Here is an 18020-nt window from a genome sequence, read left to right on the forward strand (position 1 = left end):
TGTTAATAATTAAAAATCAACTTATTTGATTTTCAACTTCCTTTGCTCCAGTCCTCTGGTATAGCTGTAATGTACAGAGAAATCTCTAAAGGCAAGCAGTCAGAAGGAAAAGACAGAAGCAGAGGGACTCAATAATCCATAAAAAGGGTCCTCTAAATAATGGATAACTGTTCATCAAACAATACCTAATGACAAATAGACTGTGTTGTGAACGATTAATTACAATCTGGGTTTTCAGAATTCTTACACCAAAATAAAGTCTCAATTGACTTTCAGGTAAGTCCAAAGAAACAAATTTAATGCATAATTTAATTATACTATGTGCACTGTACTGAAAATGAAACACATCAGTATTTTATGTTTTAAATAAAGTAAGTATGTAAAAAATTCAGCATCCCCACCAGCAGCTGAAGTTGGGGTTCCTCCAGCATAACACTGGCATTCTGGGGCTGGCTGTTCGAGGTGTGGGCAGTACTGCCACTACTCTAAGACGTGAGCTGGGTAAGAATGGCCCATGATGGCAGTCTGACAGACAGGGAGGCGAGGGCCTCTCGCTTAAGGGCAACCACAGGACCATTCTCAAGTCTATTGCCTTAATTTCCCTTTCCCATTGCGACTACCTGTTCCTTCTGACTGTGGAATAGAACACAGCTTTACAAATCCCCCCCCCCCTAAATGCAGGTCTCTGAAGCAAGCACCTAACCCTTTCCGAGGCTTCTGAAAGGGTCTTTGATTCCTTTTCCTCTTTTGCTCCCACCCCACACCTAGCTTGTTGTCAAGGCCCTTGTCCTTTCTAATTTTTGAAAAGACATGTCTCTCAAATCAATTCCTTCTACTACCAATCCATTCCTGCTTCCCAATTTAGGTTCTCCATCTAACTTGAACAATTCTAGAAGCTTCCTAACTGTGATTCCCTAACTCTGGCCACTCCTCTCTTGTAATTCATTCACCTTAAATAGTCATTGGCTAGTTTTCTTTAAAGAAACTAATTTTTTAAGTAAAGCCAAATTGGCACTGCCTTCTGTTCCATTTCACTGGCTCCATATTTATACAGAATAAAGTTCAAACTCTTTGGCATGGTACTGAAACACTTCACAATTTTAGTCTGGTTGTCAGGCTACTGTTTTCCTTAGCACATCCCACCCCCAGGCATCGTCCAAGCTCAAGCTGACACTCCTTAGAGAGCTCTTGTAATGTTCCAAACATGAGACTCTAGAGCTCCTTGAAGGCGCAGCTCACATCTAGTGTTTCTGAACCCCCAGCACCAAGCACAGTACCTGGCACACAGCAGAGGCTAAATAAATGTTTGCAGTTGCTTTCTAAAAGATTTTTACTAGTAGAAACAAAGGAGAAAGAGTAAAAAGGCTACACACCCTTTCCCTTCTCCTTTTTTTGCCACTCAGACCCTGTAAGGAAAGACAAAGTCACAAAACAGCATGGTCCAGTGGGAAGAACACAGGGTTTGGAATTGGAAGACTTAAACTTAAGTCCTTGCTCTATCACTTACTAGATGCAACTTTGGGCAAGTCACCGCTTTTTCCAGTCTCAAATTCCTCATTGGTATTCTATCTCAGAAGTTTATGAGGATCACATGACTAATGTAACATATGGGAAAGCACTTGTAAGCTACATGATAAGGCAATAGCCAAATTCAGCCAAATGGAAAATTAAAAATAAGGAAATGGCAGGTCCGAGACTTACAATCCCAGGATTAAAAGGGAGGGACAGCTGGTAGAGCTACTGGATATTTGACAAAGGTCCCTCAAAAAGTAATCATTCTCAAAAAGGGTGGGGAGGATATATTAGAACCACCTGGGGGACTGGACACATATTTTGAAAATGGTCCCCAGGAGAATTTACACTGGTATCCTGCACCACCTCTAAATTAGTGGTTCTCAAATCTGGCTTTGCATCAGACATATCTGGGGTACTTGTTAGGACAAAAAAGTTTGTTCCAATTCATATAATATATAAATATACATTCTAGGCTTGGGTACAAGAAAGCTGCACCTTTAACAAATGCTATATGATTCTGATGTATAGCCAGATTTGAAATAAGATTTGTCCACATGTAAAAGCAAAATCAAACTTGGCTCATTCCTAGAGATTTTTGTCATAGGACCTGTGGGGATGGGAAAGGAACAAAGATGGAGGGGTGAATAATGAAGATGGTGACTCGGGGCCAAAAAGGAGATTGGGGACTCCTGGTGAGGAGGTGGAATGGAAGATGAAGAGGCAGTGGGATGGAAAGAGTCAACATGGAGATTTGCCCTTCTCTTCATCCTCACCACTGCAGGCACCACCCTGGGGTGAGGGACTATTCCCAGGCAGCACTGGTAGAGGGGGAGGAGGAGAGAAATCCCAAGCTGTAGCAGTGGGGAGAAAGGAAGTTCCCATGGTCTCATATTGTCCTCGGTGGCTGCCCATAGGAGAGGCTACGCCTACAGTAGGGATGCCTAGACTGTACTGACCGCCATAAATGGGCAGACAATTTTCTGTGGGTAAACTACCTTTGGAATGTTAAGCTTCAAGGGTTTTGCCCTTGAAATGTTTACCTTCGATGACATTTTCTTTGTATATGGTGGCCAATTTAAAGATGAATTTAGCTCTTGAGATGAACTACTATTCCACATTCCAATCTCTACATCCTCTTCCTCTTCCCAGCCAGTGGGGCGATTTCCAGGCAATGGCATATCATCACCACACCAGCCATCTTGCATAGATTTTGGCCCTGATTATGGATTTGCGATACAAAGAGAAATATACTTTAATAAGACAATTCTTTCTGGAGGATGAACATACATTAAAGGGGCAAATTGTGGAACTGGGGAGGGGGAAAATAACTAAAAATGCCAATTTTATTTCCCATCTTAGATCTGCATAGCATGACTGTTAAATACTTGAGTTAGAAATTCCATTAAAAAAAGAATTTACTGGGCCCTCCCTGGCAGCACAATGGGTTAGGACACAGCACTGCAAGCTAGACGCAGCTGCTTCAGTGCAAGTTTGATCCCTGCCCTGGAGGTGACCCACCTCTCCTGACCCACCCCTTCCCCTCAGCAGTGTATTTCAGTACATCTGCCTATTCCCCACTGTCTCTGGTGAATCCTCTCACTTAACCCACCTCTGGCCTGTACCCCAGTTCTATATGCATAAATAAGTCTTTAAAAATAACTAAAATAAAAAATAAAAAATTTAGTAAAACATTTCCTGTTCATTGACAAACTGAAGGACTCCACAGTGCACAATGGTTCCCTCTTCTTGTTCAAACTCACTTAATCTGTGTGGTGACAAATGAGCCAAAGAGGAAATGTGAAATTTTTCAAAATTCATTCTGTATAGATTCTGAAGGAGTACCCCAAAAGTCATTAAGCAGAAAGTATCATGTCTATCCTAGGCTTTGGGGTTCCTATGGGGCATTCCTTCCATAACATAGGGGATAGTGGTGATATTCATCTGAAAACTGGGGGGTCCTTCCTGAACTATTTCTGTATAATACTCAGGGACTCACCTGTAACCTGAGCCAAACAAATTGGGGATATGTATCCCAGAGACTATTATAATCAGTTTCTTATTAAATAACATGAAAGTTGCTTTATTTAGTAGAATATAACTCAGATTTGGAGATATATTCACAATCATTAATAGTCATAGGAAAATGAGAAAATTCAGAAAGATAAAAAAGTTAAACTGTAAATTCAAAAAAACCAAACAATGACGCTACACAGATACATCATCAATGATTTGAACGCACGACCACTTATTGATAGTCAATGAGCGCTCGCCAGTATACAACACAGCTACCAGGATGATCAGTCACTTACCAGATTTGCTTAACGCCTGTGGGCCAACAGAGCTGGAGCCCCACGTGGACGTGCTGGACGCCGCAACAATGGGCTCCCCCCAGCTGGGGCCGCTGTCTATGGGTTTCCCCCATGCTGAAGTACCATTATCCACCGTTGTGGCTGGAGTAGAAGGCTCCCCCCAGGACTCCCCCCAGCCTTTAGAAAGTGTGGGAAAAGAAGTCATCAGCACAGGCAGGGAAGCACAGTGGAATGAGGAACAATAAGGAAAACAAGGAGAACAAAAGATAAAGAATTTCACATTTATGAATTAAATATTCTGTGATAGACAAAAAAAGGTGGCATCTATTTTATGAAAGCTAAATCATTTCCCATTATTATAATTTAACTAGGTGTGAATTTCTCCCTACTATGTCTTTTGTCATTGCCCTCTTAATGCAGAGCAGATTCTTTTGAATTACCTTAATGATGGCAAATTAGTTTCCACTGAAGGTGATTTAATTTCTGAAAAAGTTATTCTAAGCAAAATCTAGTAAATTTAAAGCAAATGATCAAGCTGGGTATAGTTTATGCACAAATTTTTAAACCATTATTGTAATGGTTTCAGTATCACTGCTCAGGAAAAACAACTAACTAAAAGCGTAACAATGAGTAAGCATCCTACTCGTATACATGTTGGACAGAGTCTCTTAAAAACTGAAATATTAGGTTGCCCAAAGTAAAGAAAATCAGTTATAAATATTATAAATTATGTTATATAAGTAACATCATATAAATCATAAATATCACCTAAAAGAAGCAAAACCACCTTCCCTGTAGATGCATACCTGTTCCTACGAGGAATTAAATCTAAAGTGATACAAAAACTATACTCAGGAAATGAAAAAGGTGCTGAAAAGTCAGTTCATAAAAGCACTCTTATCTCCACATCCAGTGGGACTGTTAGTCAACAAACCTCCATTAGCAAAAACAATGCACTCCAATGAAACTTAATCAAAATGTCACTGTAAAATCATTTGCAGGTAAGAATCAGTTCCAGGTTGTAAGAGGAAAATGGCACTGTACACATGTTCTAGAAGACACACCTATAACAAGTTGTACCAAACAGACTTGGATTTCATACCTACTTACGCCATTTCAGAGCTGAATACAGTGCCTACTCTTTAGAGTATTTTCCTTAGCCAGTGCTATTTCTGGGGACGTTTTAGCCAAGTAACAAAAATCAAAAAGTAACGGTTTGGATTGACACAGAAGAACTAATGCTTTCCGTAGCATTCCTCATAGTGAATGCGCTTTGTAGGACTCACGACCAACACTGTCAAAGGCAGGGTCCCGTTTCCAGAGAGTAAACACCTTCCTTTTAACTGCCTTCCCTATAAGCTTCTTCTGAATTTACAGTAAAAAAGCCTTTATGTGCATATCTAAACACTTCTGCCAGCAAATCTTATAAGAGTAACTGAAACAAGACTTGCAGTATGGGAAGCATTCTAGTACGAACAGCATCCATAAAATAAACTTACCGGAGCCACTGCCTGCCTCTTTGTTTGAGATGGCACCTGCAGATGGCAGCAACGAGTGTACCTGTGCTTGCTGGTCTGGACGGCTGCTACCATTTGGGATGTTTTTGTTCCACATGTTCACATTTTTGTAGTTGTATTTGCTTGGATCTCCCCAAGCTGAAGTTCCATCATCAATCTCCATTTTGCGGCGTATGGATTCTGGGGATGGTTCCTCCCAGCCTGTAGGTTCTTCTTCTTTAGCTGGGGCTGGAATAGGTCCCCCCAGCCAGCCTGTACCAGGTGGTTTGCCTGCAGCTGGTGGGATTCCCCAAGATCCAACAATGTCTTGTTGCTTGTTCCAGTCTGGAGAACTGACTGGCTTTGACGAATCTCCCCAACCTAGTGACTGATTAGACTTTGGAGGATCTCCCCATCCCTGGGGAGGGTTAGGTTTAGAGGATTCATCCCATCCTGATGAATTATTTGGATTTATGTTATTTCCCCAAGTAAAAGAACTAGTTTTACCAAGTTCATTCCAACCAGAAACAGACCTGTCACTGTCACTACCTCCTGAGCTAGATTTCTTATTAGCTTCACCCCAATGGTTACTCCTTGAAGTTTCTCCCCAGTTCTCACTGGCAGAAACAGACCACCCTTGGTTTGACTTCTGTCCATCACCCCACCCCTGTTTGTTCTTTTGTGAGTCACTCCATGCAGACTTCTCCTCTTTGCAATTCCCCCACTGATTGCTCTTGACCATTCCTGTAGCAGCAGAATCATCTTCCCATCCCCCCTGGCAGTTTGAGCCTTTGGAATCTCCCCACCTCACAGCAGGTTTGGGATCTCCCCACCCTACTACAGATGAGGTATCATTACTACTAGGGCTAGTCTTATCTACACATGCCCCTGAGTTAAAAGTTTGTGTTGCAGAGCTCCCCCAGGCCTCTGTCCCATTGTCAGTCTTTCTTTCCCCTCTAGGTGATGCTTCGGTATCCCAGGCAGTATTCTGCTTAATAGGAGTCTGTCCCCAACCGGAGTTGGAGAGGACACGTGGATCTAAGTCAGTTCTGTTTACAATGCTTTGGAGTAAGGTGTGCTGATCTATTTTTCTTCTATCTCTACTCTGATTTTCACCAGTTACTTTTTCCTCCAGGCGTCCAGTGCTTTCTGTACTACCTTCACTCTCCACCGGACCTCCTGATTTGGCCCACACACTGTTTTGCTCATTCGTCTGAGATGTGGCAGAACCCTGATCATCTTCCTCAGTAGATTTCCATCCATTTGTAAACTTCTTACCATTGCCATTTGCACTGTCATTGGAATGCTGATTGCTAGGCAGTTTGTTCCACTCCACGCTGGGTGTATTAGTGCCAGTGTTTTGTGTAGGGGTGCCCCATCCTCTTCGACTTCCCCCAGAATTCGCACTGTTTCCACTTCCCCATGATGCACTCTGGGTATTCGCTGCCCCAGACTCCCACACACCTCCTCCTTTATTTGTGTTAACTTGAAAGTTAGTGCCCATAGGCCCATTTATGCCAGGCTGCATTAGAGTTGCATTCACAGTGTCACCATTTGCTTGGCCATTCGGGCTTGAACATTTGTCTCCAGAGTAATTAGAACCATAGGCACCCCATGTAGTACCGTAAGAGCCTCCATTTTTTGACTCTCCATTGCTAAGGTGAGAAAGGGAAGTGCCATTCATAACTGATGGAGCCTGTATCTGAGGATGATTCATTGTGCTCACACGCCAGGCCCCTGTATTACTAGGCAGTTCATTATTCTGTACTGAACCGGAGTTTGGTAAACTAGAGGTCATAAAGTTAGTAGTGTTATTTGGTCCAGTCATTTCAGTGGTAATATTTTGAGGTTGACCACTGAATGAAACCTTCTGTGTACCACTTACTTCAGATTCACAAGTTTCCTGAAGGCTTCCCCAGGTACCATGGGTAGAAGAGCCACCCACTTTAGAGTTAATACTCTGATTGTTAGGCATCTGGCCTATGGGACTGCACTGAATATTGATGCCAGAACTACCACTCCCTACAGGCCCTTTTAGGGCAAGTCCGTTGTTCTCTAATACTGGCCAGGCACCATGGTTGCTAGCTGAATTCAAAGTGCTTGGATTTAACCCTCCATTTGATGAAGAACTTACAGTGCCCCAAGCATTCATTCTATTGTTGCTACTTTCTGATTTGCTTTCAGGAGCATCCACAGACACCTGACATGTGCTTATTATGGCTCCATGGGAAAACCCCCATGGCCCAGTACTACTTCCATGGCCCACATTATTGCTGCTGCTGCTGCTACCAACCACAAACTTGTTTTGAGAAGCAAGTCCAGTACTATTCCGAAGGCCATCTTTTTCACCACCTGCGCTCCCTGAAGCCATGATAGTAATGTTTCTCTCTGATTCAGAACTGGAGGCAGAATCAGCATCCATACATTCTGAAGCCAACTCAGGATCACTGCCAGGGGCTGAGGGCCATGCTTCTCTTTCAGGAGAGTCGTTTACAACAGCGTTCTTACAGTTTGTGCTAGAGTCACTCGTAGAAGACACAGGCCCCCGCTGCGGGTTTTCATAATGGGCTCCTGAAGTACCTTGGTTTATATCTAAAATAAAAGAGAAGTACAAAAAGTCATGAGGTATTTGAAACATGTCCAAGCCTTCTCAATGTTAACAAGATACATTTGGAAACGTGGTTATACTTCAGCCACCATTTCTATTCAGTAATTAGTTCCACATAGCCAAGAAATTCTTCTCTGTCATTGATCATTCTGAGAGAAGATTAGTACCTGGAAAATTAGAGCCCCTCAATAAGTATCTGCTAAATGAACAAACTGTTAACTTATCAGCAAGTGAAATAATTTTAGAGTAAGGAAGGACTAGGTAGGTGGCAGTAAAACTTGGAGACTGGAGTAATCCAGGGATTGAGGCCTGGCACAGGAAGAATATGAGGTTGGGATATAGCTGGATAAGGACTAGTAAATAGGCCAAACTTGGAGGAAAACATTAAGAGTCTTTTTGCATCTTCCCTTTCTTAGGACAGCTTTTTCACACAACTCTTTCAGGTATTATAATAAGCTTGTATGAACACTTTTAATTCTAATTCCCATAAAAATTTCTTAAAATCCTCTCTGAGGCAGGTTCACCAGAAAACAATACAAAGATTACAGTATTATAATAATAAAAAAAATCAACTCTGACACTGAATTCAATTAATGACAAATTCTATGGTCTTAGATTTGCTGCCATATATTTGTATCTAGTTATTTTGCTGCAGGTAGGGTAAGCAATTTTTGGGTTTGTGATATGCATCCAGATTCATTATCATCACTCATTTGGAGGTTCTGGTAGTTAGAAAATCCTAGGGGCATTCACCTATAAAAGATGTTTACATATAGGGGGGTGGTTAGGGACAGGGTTCCTTTTTTTTGTAATTCTCTAATAAACTAGGAGTAGAATTGTACTGCTTTTAACTAACACACATATTCAATGTCCCAGAACCAGTGAAAGAACTAACATAGGCTGTAGGCCCAAAGAAAAAAAGTACCTCATTATTAGGATTCCAACAATGTAAAAATCAAATTCATTTTGCATTATTTTCTCTCAAAGCACCATTGTTAAATAAGCAGAGAGAAATGATGAACTAGAGAGCAGAAAGAAAAAGGACTGGAAAGAAAACATGAATATGTAATTTTCAAATATGTATTTTAGTGTTCCACAAATGACTGATTTCTACCCCGTTTTAAGAATCTTTTTTTTTAAAGCTTCCAAATACAGTTTTGTTGTTCTCCAGTGCCCATGAGGAAGAATTTTCTCAAGAAACAAAGGATACCAAAAAGTCAACCAATCTCACTCAGTAAACTCAATATGTTAGCACTGCACCTCCAGCAACATGATTCAGGGCTAGGGATCACATACTTTACAAGCACTCCCATCTGTCAGTGTCTTGGAAACAACCCCAGAGCACAGGTATTACCTGCACTTTGCAGCTAAGAATTTGAGGTTCAGACATCAGTTTGTAGAAATTCAAGTGAGAAAGGCAAGGTAAGAAAGGTAATAAAGCAAGGTGGCTAATAAGTAGAGGTGGTTATAACTAGAGAAAACTATATTAAAGTCTAGATTCTATGTAGCAGCTGTATGACCTAATCTCTAATAGTGATACAGTGTTACTTTACCTAGTTCTGTTAACCATACCATAGAGCAGTGTTAAATAACTGCTCCATGAAGGGCAGCTGAGTTTAGTGATTTAAGAGTAGAAGCTCTGGAGTCAGACCACTTGGTTTAAAGTTGTTCTGCTGCCTGCAAGCTATGGGACCAAGAGACAAAATCTTGAAGCTTTCTATGCCTTACTCATCTATAAAGTGGGACAATGATAATCAATCTTATTCAACTGTTATGAAGATTAAAAATTGATAAAGTGCTTTAAACCATATTTGATCCAGATTAGGTGTTTAATGAAAGAGGAACATTATCACTAATCAACCTGGATTAGTTAGTTCATCATTTTTCAGTCTTGTCTCCAAAGTTTTTTCATTTCACCATGTCTCCCTCATGAAAAATAAAATTGGAAACCATATAACCACCTTAAACACTCTCAAGCTCTTTATAAGTGCTTGAGATTCTCCTTAGTTATACCCCCAACCCGACACCTCTTCCCAAAGAAAAAATAATTCTGCTTGTTTACTAATTTTCCTTAATCCAGTACACTTCCTAAAATATTAAGGTTTATTCTTGATTCCTTCCTGTGCATAGCAAATTAAACATTACCAGTTCCACAACTATGTACTTTTCTCAACATCTAAAATATCAAGTCACTACAACCTTCTCAAGAACTAAAGTATTTGTTTGCATTATTTGCACATATGTGTGCTTACATTGCCATACAGCAGAAATAAAATAAAATTAGGAATATAAAAGAAAACTCTTAAAGTTGGAAATGGACCCAGAATTTAACAGTGAAACACTAAAAGAACTCTAACACAAACAGATAGGAATACCTACTATTAACACTACCCTTCAGCTTTGCGCTGACATACTAACTGATGAAATATGACCCAAAAAGACAGTGGTAAAGATAGTGGAAAATGTGTAATCCAAAAATGTGTAAAAAAGCAATAGTTTTCTATCCATCAGGAATACGCAAAGAGAATATATGCAGGGATAAAAAATCTCAACAGTCACAAAAACTATAAAGCAACTCTGAATAAAGCTAGCAAACTAGTCATATGATTGCATTTTATTGTAGGTCAAAGAAGACAATTTGATTACATCTAGATATTTATTCCTGTATAGGAAAATGTAATAACATTCTGACTGTATTTCATTCATCTTTAAGAAATTGCTAAAAGTGTCTTTAACAAAGTGATTTAAAAACTCATACAAAACAACTGAGAATAAAGTGATTTTTTTATGTCAGAATACATCAAAAGTCAAACAAAAAGGCAAGAAAACCTACAAAGATCAAGAAACACCAAACTGTACATTTGTAAACCAATTAGTTCACCTTTAATGTTAATGAAATTCCTCTGAGAATCTAATCATAACTTGGTTTAAAGGTGATGGCGATCTCAATTTGTCTTTTGTGATACTTGCCTATGTATTTTAGGAAAATAGAGAGATGCCATCAATAACTATTAGGTAAAACTTCATTTTTAATCTAGAACCTACTTGACACTTAAATTTACCTTAGCTTGAAGGTCTAAAAGTTTGTGTTGGCGATGGGGGAAAAGTATCAATCTACTAAAGGTATAAAAAGAACAAGACTCCAAACCAATCACAACGTAAATGTTTCACGGAGAAACTAGAAATGGAAGAAGTCAAAAAGTACCTATCCCTTCTGTGTTGTGGACTCAAACTCATGGTTCCAAATGATCTGGAGGATAAACATGCCAACATCATTAAGTCTAACATGATCTCTAAGCTTTTCCAGGAAACAATTACCAAGAATATGATATAAAATCTTATGGCTGATAGGAGGAAAGAAGGCATGTGAGTAAGGTGAGTGAAACAGAAATTTTTATACACTGCACTGCTGTGGACAAACTCAGATTAGGAAAATTACACAGTACTGAGTAACATCCAAAGTACCATCAGTATCAATTTTGTCAGACAAAATTATCTTAGGAGAACTGGAGGCAGCTCTGGTATCACACCTCAAAAAGAATAGGGCATTTATACCTATTCAGAGATCAAAGAGGATAGATGAGGCCAAAACAAAGAACTTAGATCCATGGAAATCAAAGCATTTCTCTTGTTAATTATATAATAGCAACCAACAAAACAGTTAAATATGCACTTTCTCTTTAAAGATGTTCAGACTCACCAGAAGGCACAGACTTTTAGAAGCGAATAGTACTTACTTTATAATAATGTTCCTGGTAGGTAAGAAACGGTACCATCACTGGGAATGAAAGAACAGATGCATAATTTCAAATAACTTCTTAGTGAGAAGTTCTAAATGTTTCTAGCTTTTAGTCCAGGTGCTGATAACCATTTTCTGCAAAGGTTCAATTAGTAAATATTTTGCCAGCCAGATGGACTTTGTAGCAGCTACTCAACTCTGCCAGTGTCGCTTGAAATCAACTATAGACAACATATAAATGAACAGGCACTGGCAGTCTTCCAGTTAACGCTTGACTAAAATAGACTGCAAGCCAGCCTCTATCCTAAACACAAAAGCATGGTGGGAAACAGTTATAAAAGACCACCTTAGGACTGTTGCTCCAGACCAGGTCTAAGTGAGTGCATCAACTGGGTCTATGAGGGAGCAGTGCAGACGAGAAGGGAAAGTAGAAAAGTATTTTGGAGTTAAAATGGGCAGGACTTGGTAAACCAGAGGACCACGACACAGGAAAAGAAGGGAAGAACCAACCACGATTAACAGGTTTATAGGTGGGTCACAGGATAAACTGTGTGCATGTGTCTGTGAGGTAATATCTGAACAATGGAATCCAGAAGGAAAAACTGTTATATGGCAAAATGAGTTCAATTTTGGACATGTTGAGGGATCCAACATCAGCTGAAGACATCTGTAAGACACAAAAACCTAAAACTGGAGAGATTTGAAACAAAGCCATAGGATAAAATAAATTCTGAAAGCTGATCAAAGGAAAATGAACAAATTTTAAAGAGACATGATAAGCAGTAGAAAAATATATAGAGATTAAGATAAAAAAAGTCCACTTTTTACCATAATTAAAAAAAAAATTAACCTTACAGCTATTTTAGTCAAGTAAGCAAGACCCAGATTACAGAGCAATAAGCAATCTGTTAGAGACTGAGGACAGCCTAACCCATTAAGAACTGAGAAAAAGTTGAGGACAGAAATTCTGTAGGAGCCTCAAGAGAACTGTAGCTTAAAAGGGATTTTTCTTAGAAGATGACTGGACTTGCACAAGTCAGCCCAAGGGAAGTTGAAAGCTGAGAGCAGGAAGTGTGTGGTTCAGGATAACCAGGAGGCGGAGCGTCTGAAAAGACAATCAGGAGCGCTGGTGGTGGAGCGATATCCTAACCATCAAACATCTCCAAACACTTGAGTGCTAAAATAGTCTTAATTCTTTCACTCAACATTATAGCTCAAATGCTCAAGTTTTCTGAAAAAGGAAACAAAATTCCAAACACAAACACAGCTAGAGTGATTCAAAAAATACTGACAGTTCACTCACCTTAAGAAATACACTATTAATATGAAACTCCTGTGTAGCGTCCCTTCTCTGATTACATCTCCTTCCGCCCAGTCAGTAACCCAGCAGTACAAACTCAAATGCTATATTGTAAGTCATCCCTGAGCAATATGTAATGTCATTTCCCCCCATATTTTATATAAATGATATCTACTGTAAACAACCTCAAAGTTTTGGGACAACAAGTAGAAATGTGAACACGAGCTGCATTAGCAGAGAATACTGCTGTATATACAACCCTTTTGCTTAGATAAACATGGCTCAGTGACTGTGCAGAAGATATTCCTATTCTTAGGGAAGTGCATGTGGGAGTGCAAGGTGAAGAGTAATGAATGTTTGTACATGGGTGTGCATATGTCATACATGTATTGGGGAGGGAGCTTGGGAGAGAGGGTTGTATATGACATGTTAAGTCAAAACAGAAAAATACCAACAATAACTGGATTCAGGTAGGGCATATATGGATGTTTATTGATCTAGCCTTTTCATTTTCTGTAAGCACCAAAGGGGTTGAATTATAAAAAGTGGGATGAAACTCATTGCCCCATGAGAACAATGTTGTTGCTGGCCCTGTGAAGCATATTATAATCCTCCCTCCCCAATCCTTTGTTACATGCACTGTTGACTTCCTAAAACCAGGGGCTATCTGGGCACTGGTAGGATACAGTGACACAAGGCTCTCAGAAATCAAATGCCAAAGAGAGGTCATAAAATGTTGACTGAAACTGTCAGTTAAGTGTTTTGAGGCACGACCACAAATTAGCAGCTCAGCCTACAGAAATGTCTAGTTTGACCAGTAAAGGGCTCTTAAAAAAACACCTTAAAAGAACATCAAGATATTTAGGGAGGGTCAATCAATACACTCACTACAGCCTCTATCACTGTTTTTAATCTTTTACTGCACTTACCTGCTGGTCGATGTCAGTATGCCTCTGTCCTCTGATTTGTAAGATACCCAGTCTCACCTAGGTATTCTCCACCCCCTAATATTCAGCATTTTTCAATTTTTAGCATACAAACTTTAAGAAAATATCAATATATGTATTGTATTAATTTAAATGTCAAATCTACTCAATTAACTTTATTTGTTGAGGAAATGAGCCAAAAGCAAATACAAACAGGAAAGAAAAAGTTATGATTGTATTCCCCCATTTTCTAAATGTTCTTCACAGCATACTATTTTTATATGTCTAGGCCACTGCTCATGAAGTTTATGTAATGCTCCTCACTTATCACTAGGATAATTTTTAATCTATAAATTGAAGATAGTTCTGCCTAATCTGTAAAAGGAGGATCAACTGCTTTAATACAGTGAATCACAGTAAGCACCCAGAATTGTTAAAAGCGCCTACTATATCATAATAGCTCTACTGGAGTTGGGACAGAACTAAGACGTCTTCCCTGACTCAGATACCAACAATCAATTATATAGCTCAGGTGTCTATTATTTTGAGAAGCACCTACAAAAATATTTCAAAATAAGTATGTAACATATGGTGATAAGTGGTTATTCACAAATGCTCAAAAAAGACAAAAGCACAAATTCAGTTCTGTAAGACTACTTCGTCTGCAGTAGCATATTCTCGTCATTTGAGATTTAATTGCAGACCTCTCAGATAACTTCCTGCCTTCCACTTTAACTTTCATGTTAAAGCAGCCTATCCTTGTAAAGTGCTTCTAGAAACAGGTAGAATTATTTTTCCTTCTCAGACTTTTTTGAAACTGTCTTCCTATGCTCACATGTTATGCCTTTTATTGATATGAATGTAACACTTAGCAGTTGGTTTTTATTTTTTTTGACCCATACCAATTTTTGAGAAATAAGAGTCTTATATTTCTGTTGTCTCCACTTCAAAAATAACTTTTGTCTTTTATTTCCAAAACTGAAAAAGTATATCCAACATATTTTCTAAATTTACTATCTCTCTTCCCTGTTTGTTTTGTTAATACCATATTATCACTGCTTCATTTCAATCTCACCTAAAGTTTTATCCACACTTTTAATTATGCTGATGGTTCTGACTTCCAAGAGGAACTTCATCTGCTTGGCATTAGCTGTAATATACCCAAATTAGACTTCTTCCCAAAAAGTGAGTATCATTCTGTAAAACTTTCAGGGATAAATTATTCTGATGATTCATTCAGAGCCTAAGTGCAGACATTAAACTAGTTGTTTTTATATAGCCACATAGTTTAATATTCAGAGCAGTACCACAGCTTGGGTACTACTGTCCACACTTCACAGATCAGGAAATATGGTCAGGTAAACGATATGGTCAAGCTCACATAGGCAGTAAGTGACTAGAGGAGTAGAAGTAAGTATCAACTCAGGATAATTTGTATTCTTTTCAATGATTATATGCTGCTCTGATTACTTATGGTAGGAAACTTACATGTGTGTCCTCTTCCTCCTTACCTACCACATTTAGTATGTTGTCAAAGCAAAGCATTGTTGTTAAGAGCTTAGCTTTGGAGTCAGTCAGATGTTGACTCAAGTCCAGCCTCTGCTACTTATTAGCTGTGAAACAGTATAAAACAACATGGTTTCTGACCTATAAGAGAGTACAAAGGTAAAAAGTATGTAACTCTAGCTGTGCAAGTTAAGATAGGTTGCCCAGAGGAGACCCAGACAGTGCAGTAATTAAGAAACCTGACCTAGGGCAGACGCACTAGTATATGGTGGAGCTAGGACTTACAAACCAGATCTATTTTGCTCTACAGACTTTGTTCATAACAAATATGCTAGTGTTTTCATGCATGGGAACCATGTTTCTCCTCAATTCTCTGACTAATGGTAAAGCTTCAAAGTAGTTCAATAAAAAAATGGACCACCCAGCTGTCAAAACCTGACAGAAAATATGGAAACACACTGGGCTATAAGAAAACCAGCTACATACTAGATTTATTTTCTGCAGCACAAATACTACCAAGCTAAGAAAAGCTACTCTGGGGAATAACTAATGTGTGTGCTCTGTTCAAATATATTTTTCATGAGTGGTAGTAGTCCTTTTGGGCATACGGTAATTGAAAGAGCAAGTTATTTCTTGTGAAACTGCTCAGTTTTCTCTACTGAAAAGATGGAAAGAACAACTTACACCTCACAGGGCTGTCAGGGATTAAATGCAATTATATGTACATCTGCTTAGCACATTACTGTGGGATGAGGCTCAATTTTAGCTATAGTCTTACAATCAATTTTAGCTGCAAGTTGCTTGTTAAAATGGGTACAACCTGGAGGGAGTGATTAAAATAATCATTTTAGGTTGGCCAGTTAACTTACAAGAAGTATCTTAAGACTTCCGATTTGTAACTTCCTATAGAGGATTCTTATTTTGTAACCCACATGCTGATGAATATAAATACATCACCAAAAAGTTATGAATTTGTAAACTTGCTACACTGCTCATGGAGATAGCTAGAGTCTGTAAGAAATGCCTTCTCTCACCTGACTGGTTTTTGCTGTTCTGCACCTCTCCGTTACTTTGTGGCTGCTGATTTGTTAAAGCACTGCTTTCTGACTGGCTGCTTAACACTTTAACAGCAGGTCCCAGGTTTGCTGCTATGACAGGAAAATGCTGACCCCTCTTTAGAAGCTGTTTGTGTTCCTGGTGGCGAAATCGTGGTGGTACTTCACGAGGATACCGAGGCAAGGCCTGTGGTGGTTGTTGCTGCTGTTGCTGCTGTTGCTGCTGTTGCTGCTGCTGCTGCTGCTGCTGTTGCTGCTGCTGCTGTTGCTGCTGCTGCTGCTGCTGCTGCTGTTGCTGCTGCTGCTGTTGCTGCTGCTGCTGCTGCTGCTGCTGCTGATTGTTGGCTGTGGCTCGCTTGGCATTATTATTAGTGCTGGTTGCTGTGGAAGTGCCGTTATTACAGTTGGCAGGCTGAGGCTGGCTTACACTGGGCTTTATCTGTTCTGGCACTAATCCCAACAAAAGAAAAGGGGTGGAAAAGATTAGCCAGTAAAGTGTACCTCCATCGTTAGCCATCTAAATAAAAAGGCACTATGAAAAACACCCTAAAGGAATAAAAATTTTAAGTGTAGGAATTTCACCGATCATTGGCTTAAAGTTTCCTTAGGAGAGATCACAGCTACAAGTCAACTTCTATTTTTGCTAACTACCAAACGAATAAGGGTATGGAGTCAGTGACTTTCCTTGGCCTGGACAGCAGCTTAATGTTCACTATCTTTCCCCCACCTTCTCTGATGAGAGAGCAAGAACTGATTAAACACTACGGAACTCACAAAACTGAATGACAAATGTGGCAAATCAGGTTCTGGCAATTTACAAAACATCCTGAGCTTCCTGGTAACTAGTTCTTAACCTGCCCCACTTTTAATGTGTTTGGCCACTATTTTTCATCTCTGGAAAACAATGCAAGCTAAAAAGGCAGCTAAAGAGTAAAACCTGAATTAAGTAAGAGAAGCTTGAAAAGGGAAATAAAGATGACAAAATGAAATGCACGGGAAATAAAGATGACTATTCAAGTTGGAGAAATAAGTCAGTAACTGTCTTAAGCAAATCTGGCAATAGCTACTTATCTCTTGTATGGCCTATAATAAACAACTTTTAGACTCCTAAAGAGATTAAGTAAATAAAATGATAGAAATGCCATAAACTAGACAACACATCAAATCTCTAAAACAACAGAGAAGTAACATGGGCAGGAACTTCAGGAGCCAGATGGACTCTCATTTCAATCTCAGTTCTACTTTTACTAAGGTTATGAATTTTGGGGCAACTTACATATAAAACTTGGACTGAGTCCACGATCTCGTCTATAAAACAGGAGACACACCTAGCCTTCCAGAGCTACCCAAAGGTTAAAAGTGTTAGCACTTATAAAGTACCACACACACAATTACAGAAACAAAGATGATTTTTTTCATGATTGGCACATTATCTTATACTTTTATTTTAGCTCTAATATTTCTGTGAGATTTTTAAATCAACTTCACTGATGTCATTAGTGGATAAGTAAAGACAAACATCTACCTGTGACTGGTAGGAACTCAGCAAAAACTATTCAAGGCCTG

The 18020-nt window shown here is 39.3% G+C and overlaps 1 protein-coding gene across 5 annotated transcripts in view; it reads right to left on the minus strand.

The window, feature by feature from the left end:
* Window positions 1-18020, minus strand: part of TNRC6A (trinucleotide repeat containing 6A) — a 154384-nt gene that overhangs the window by 20361 nt on the left and 116003 nt on the right. For 3 of the 5 annotated variants that reach the window (XR_001145976.1, XM_012731869.1, XM_012731868.1), the window contains exons 1-5: window positions 16434-16971; window positions 5324-7912; window positions 3825-4001; window positions 2556-2731; window positions 1374-1406 (exon numbers count right to left, since the gene is read on the minus strand). Coding sequence is in view for 4 of the 5 variants with exons in the window: in XM_012731869.1 (XP_012587323.1) it covers window positions 1374-1406; window positions 2556-2731; window positions 3825-4001; window positions 5324-7912; window positions 16434-16971 (3513 nt within the window). In the remaining variant the exon portion in view is untranslated. Of the gene's footprint in view, window positions 1-1373; window positions 1407-2555; window positions 2732-3824; window positions 4002-5323; window positions 7913-16433; window positions 16972-18020 lie in introns of those variants that run through there. The other 2 variants (XM_004692055.2, XM_012731867.1) reach the window with 2 other exon arrangements.

The sequence above is a fragment of the Condylura cristata genome, unplaced genomic scaffold, assembly GCF_000260355.1.
Source record: "Condylura cristata isolate star-nosed mole 26May11 unplaced genomic scaffold, ConCri1.0 scaffold00032, whole genome shotgun sequence".
Lineage (NCBI taxonomy): Eukaryota > Metazoa > Chordata > Mammalia > Eulipotyphla > Talpidae > Condylura > Condylura cristata.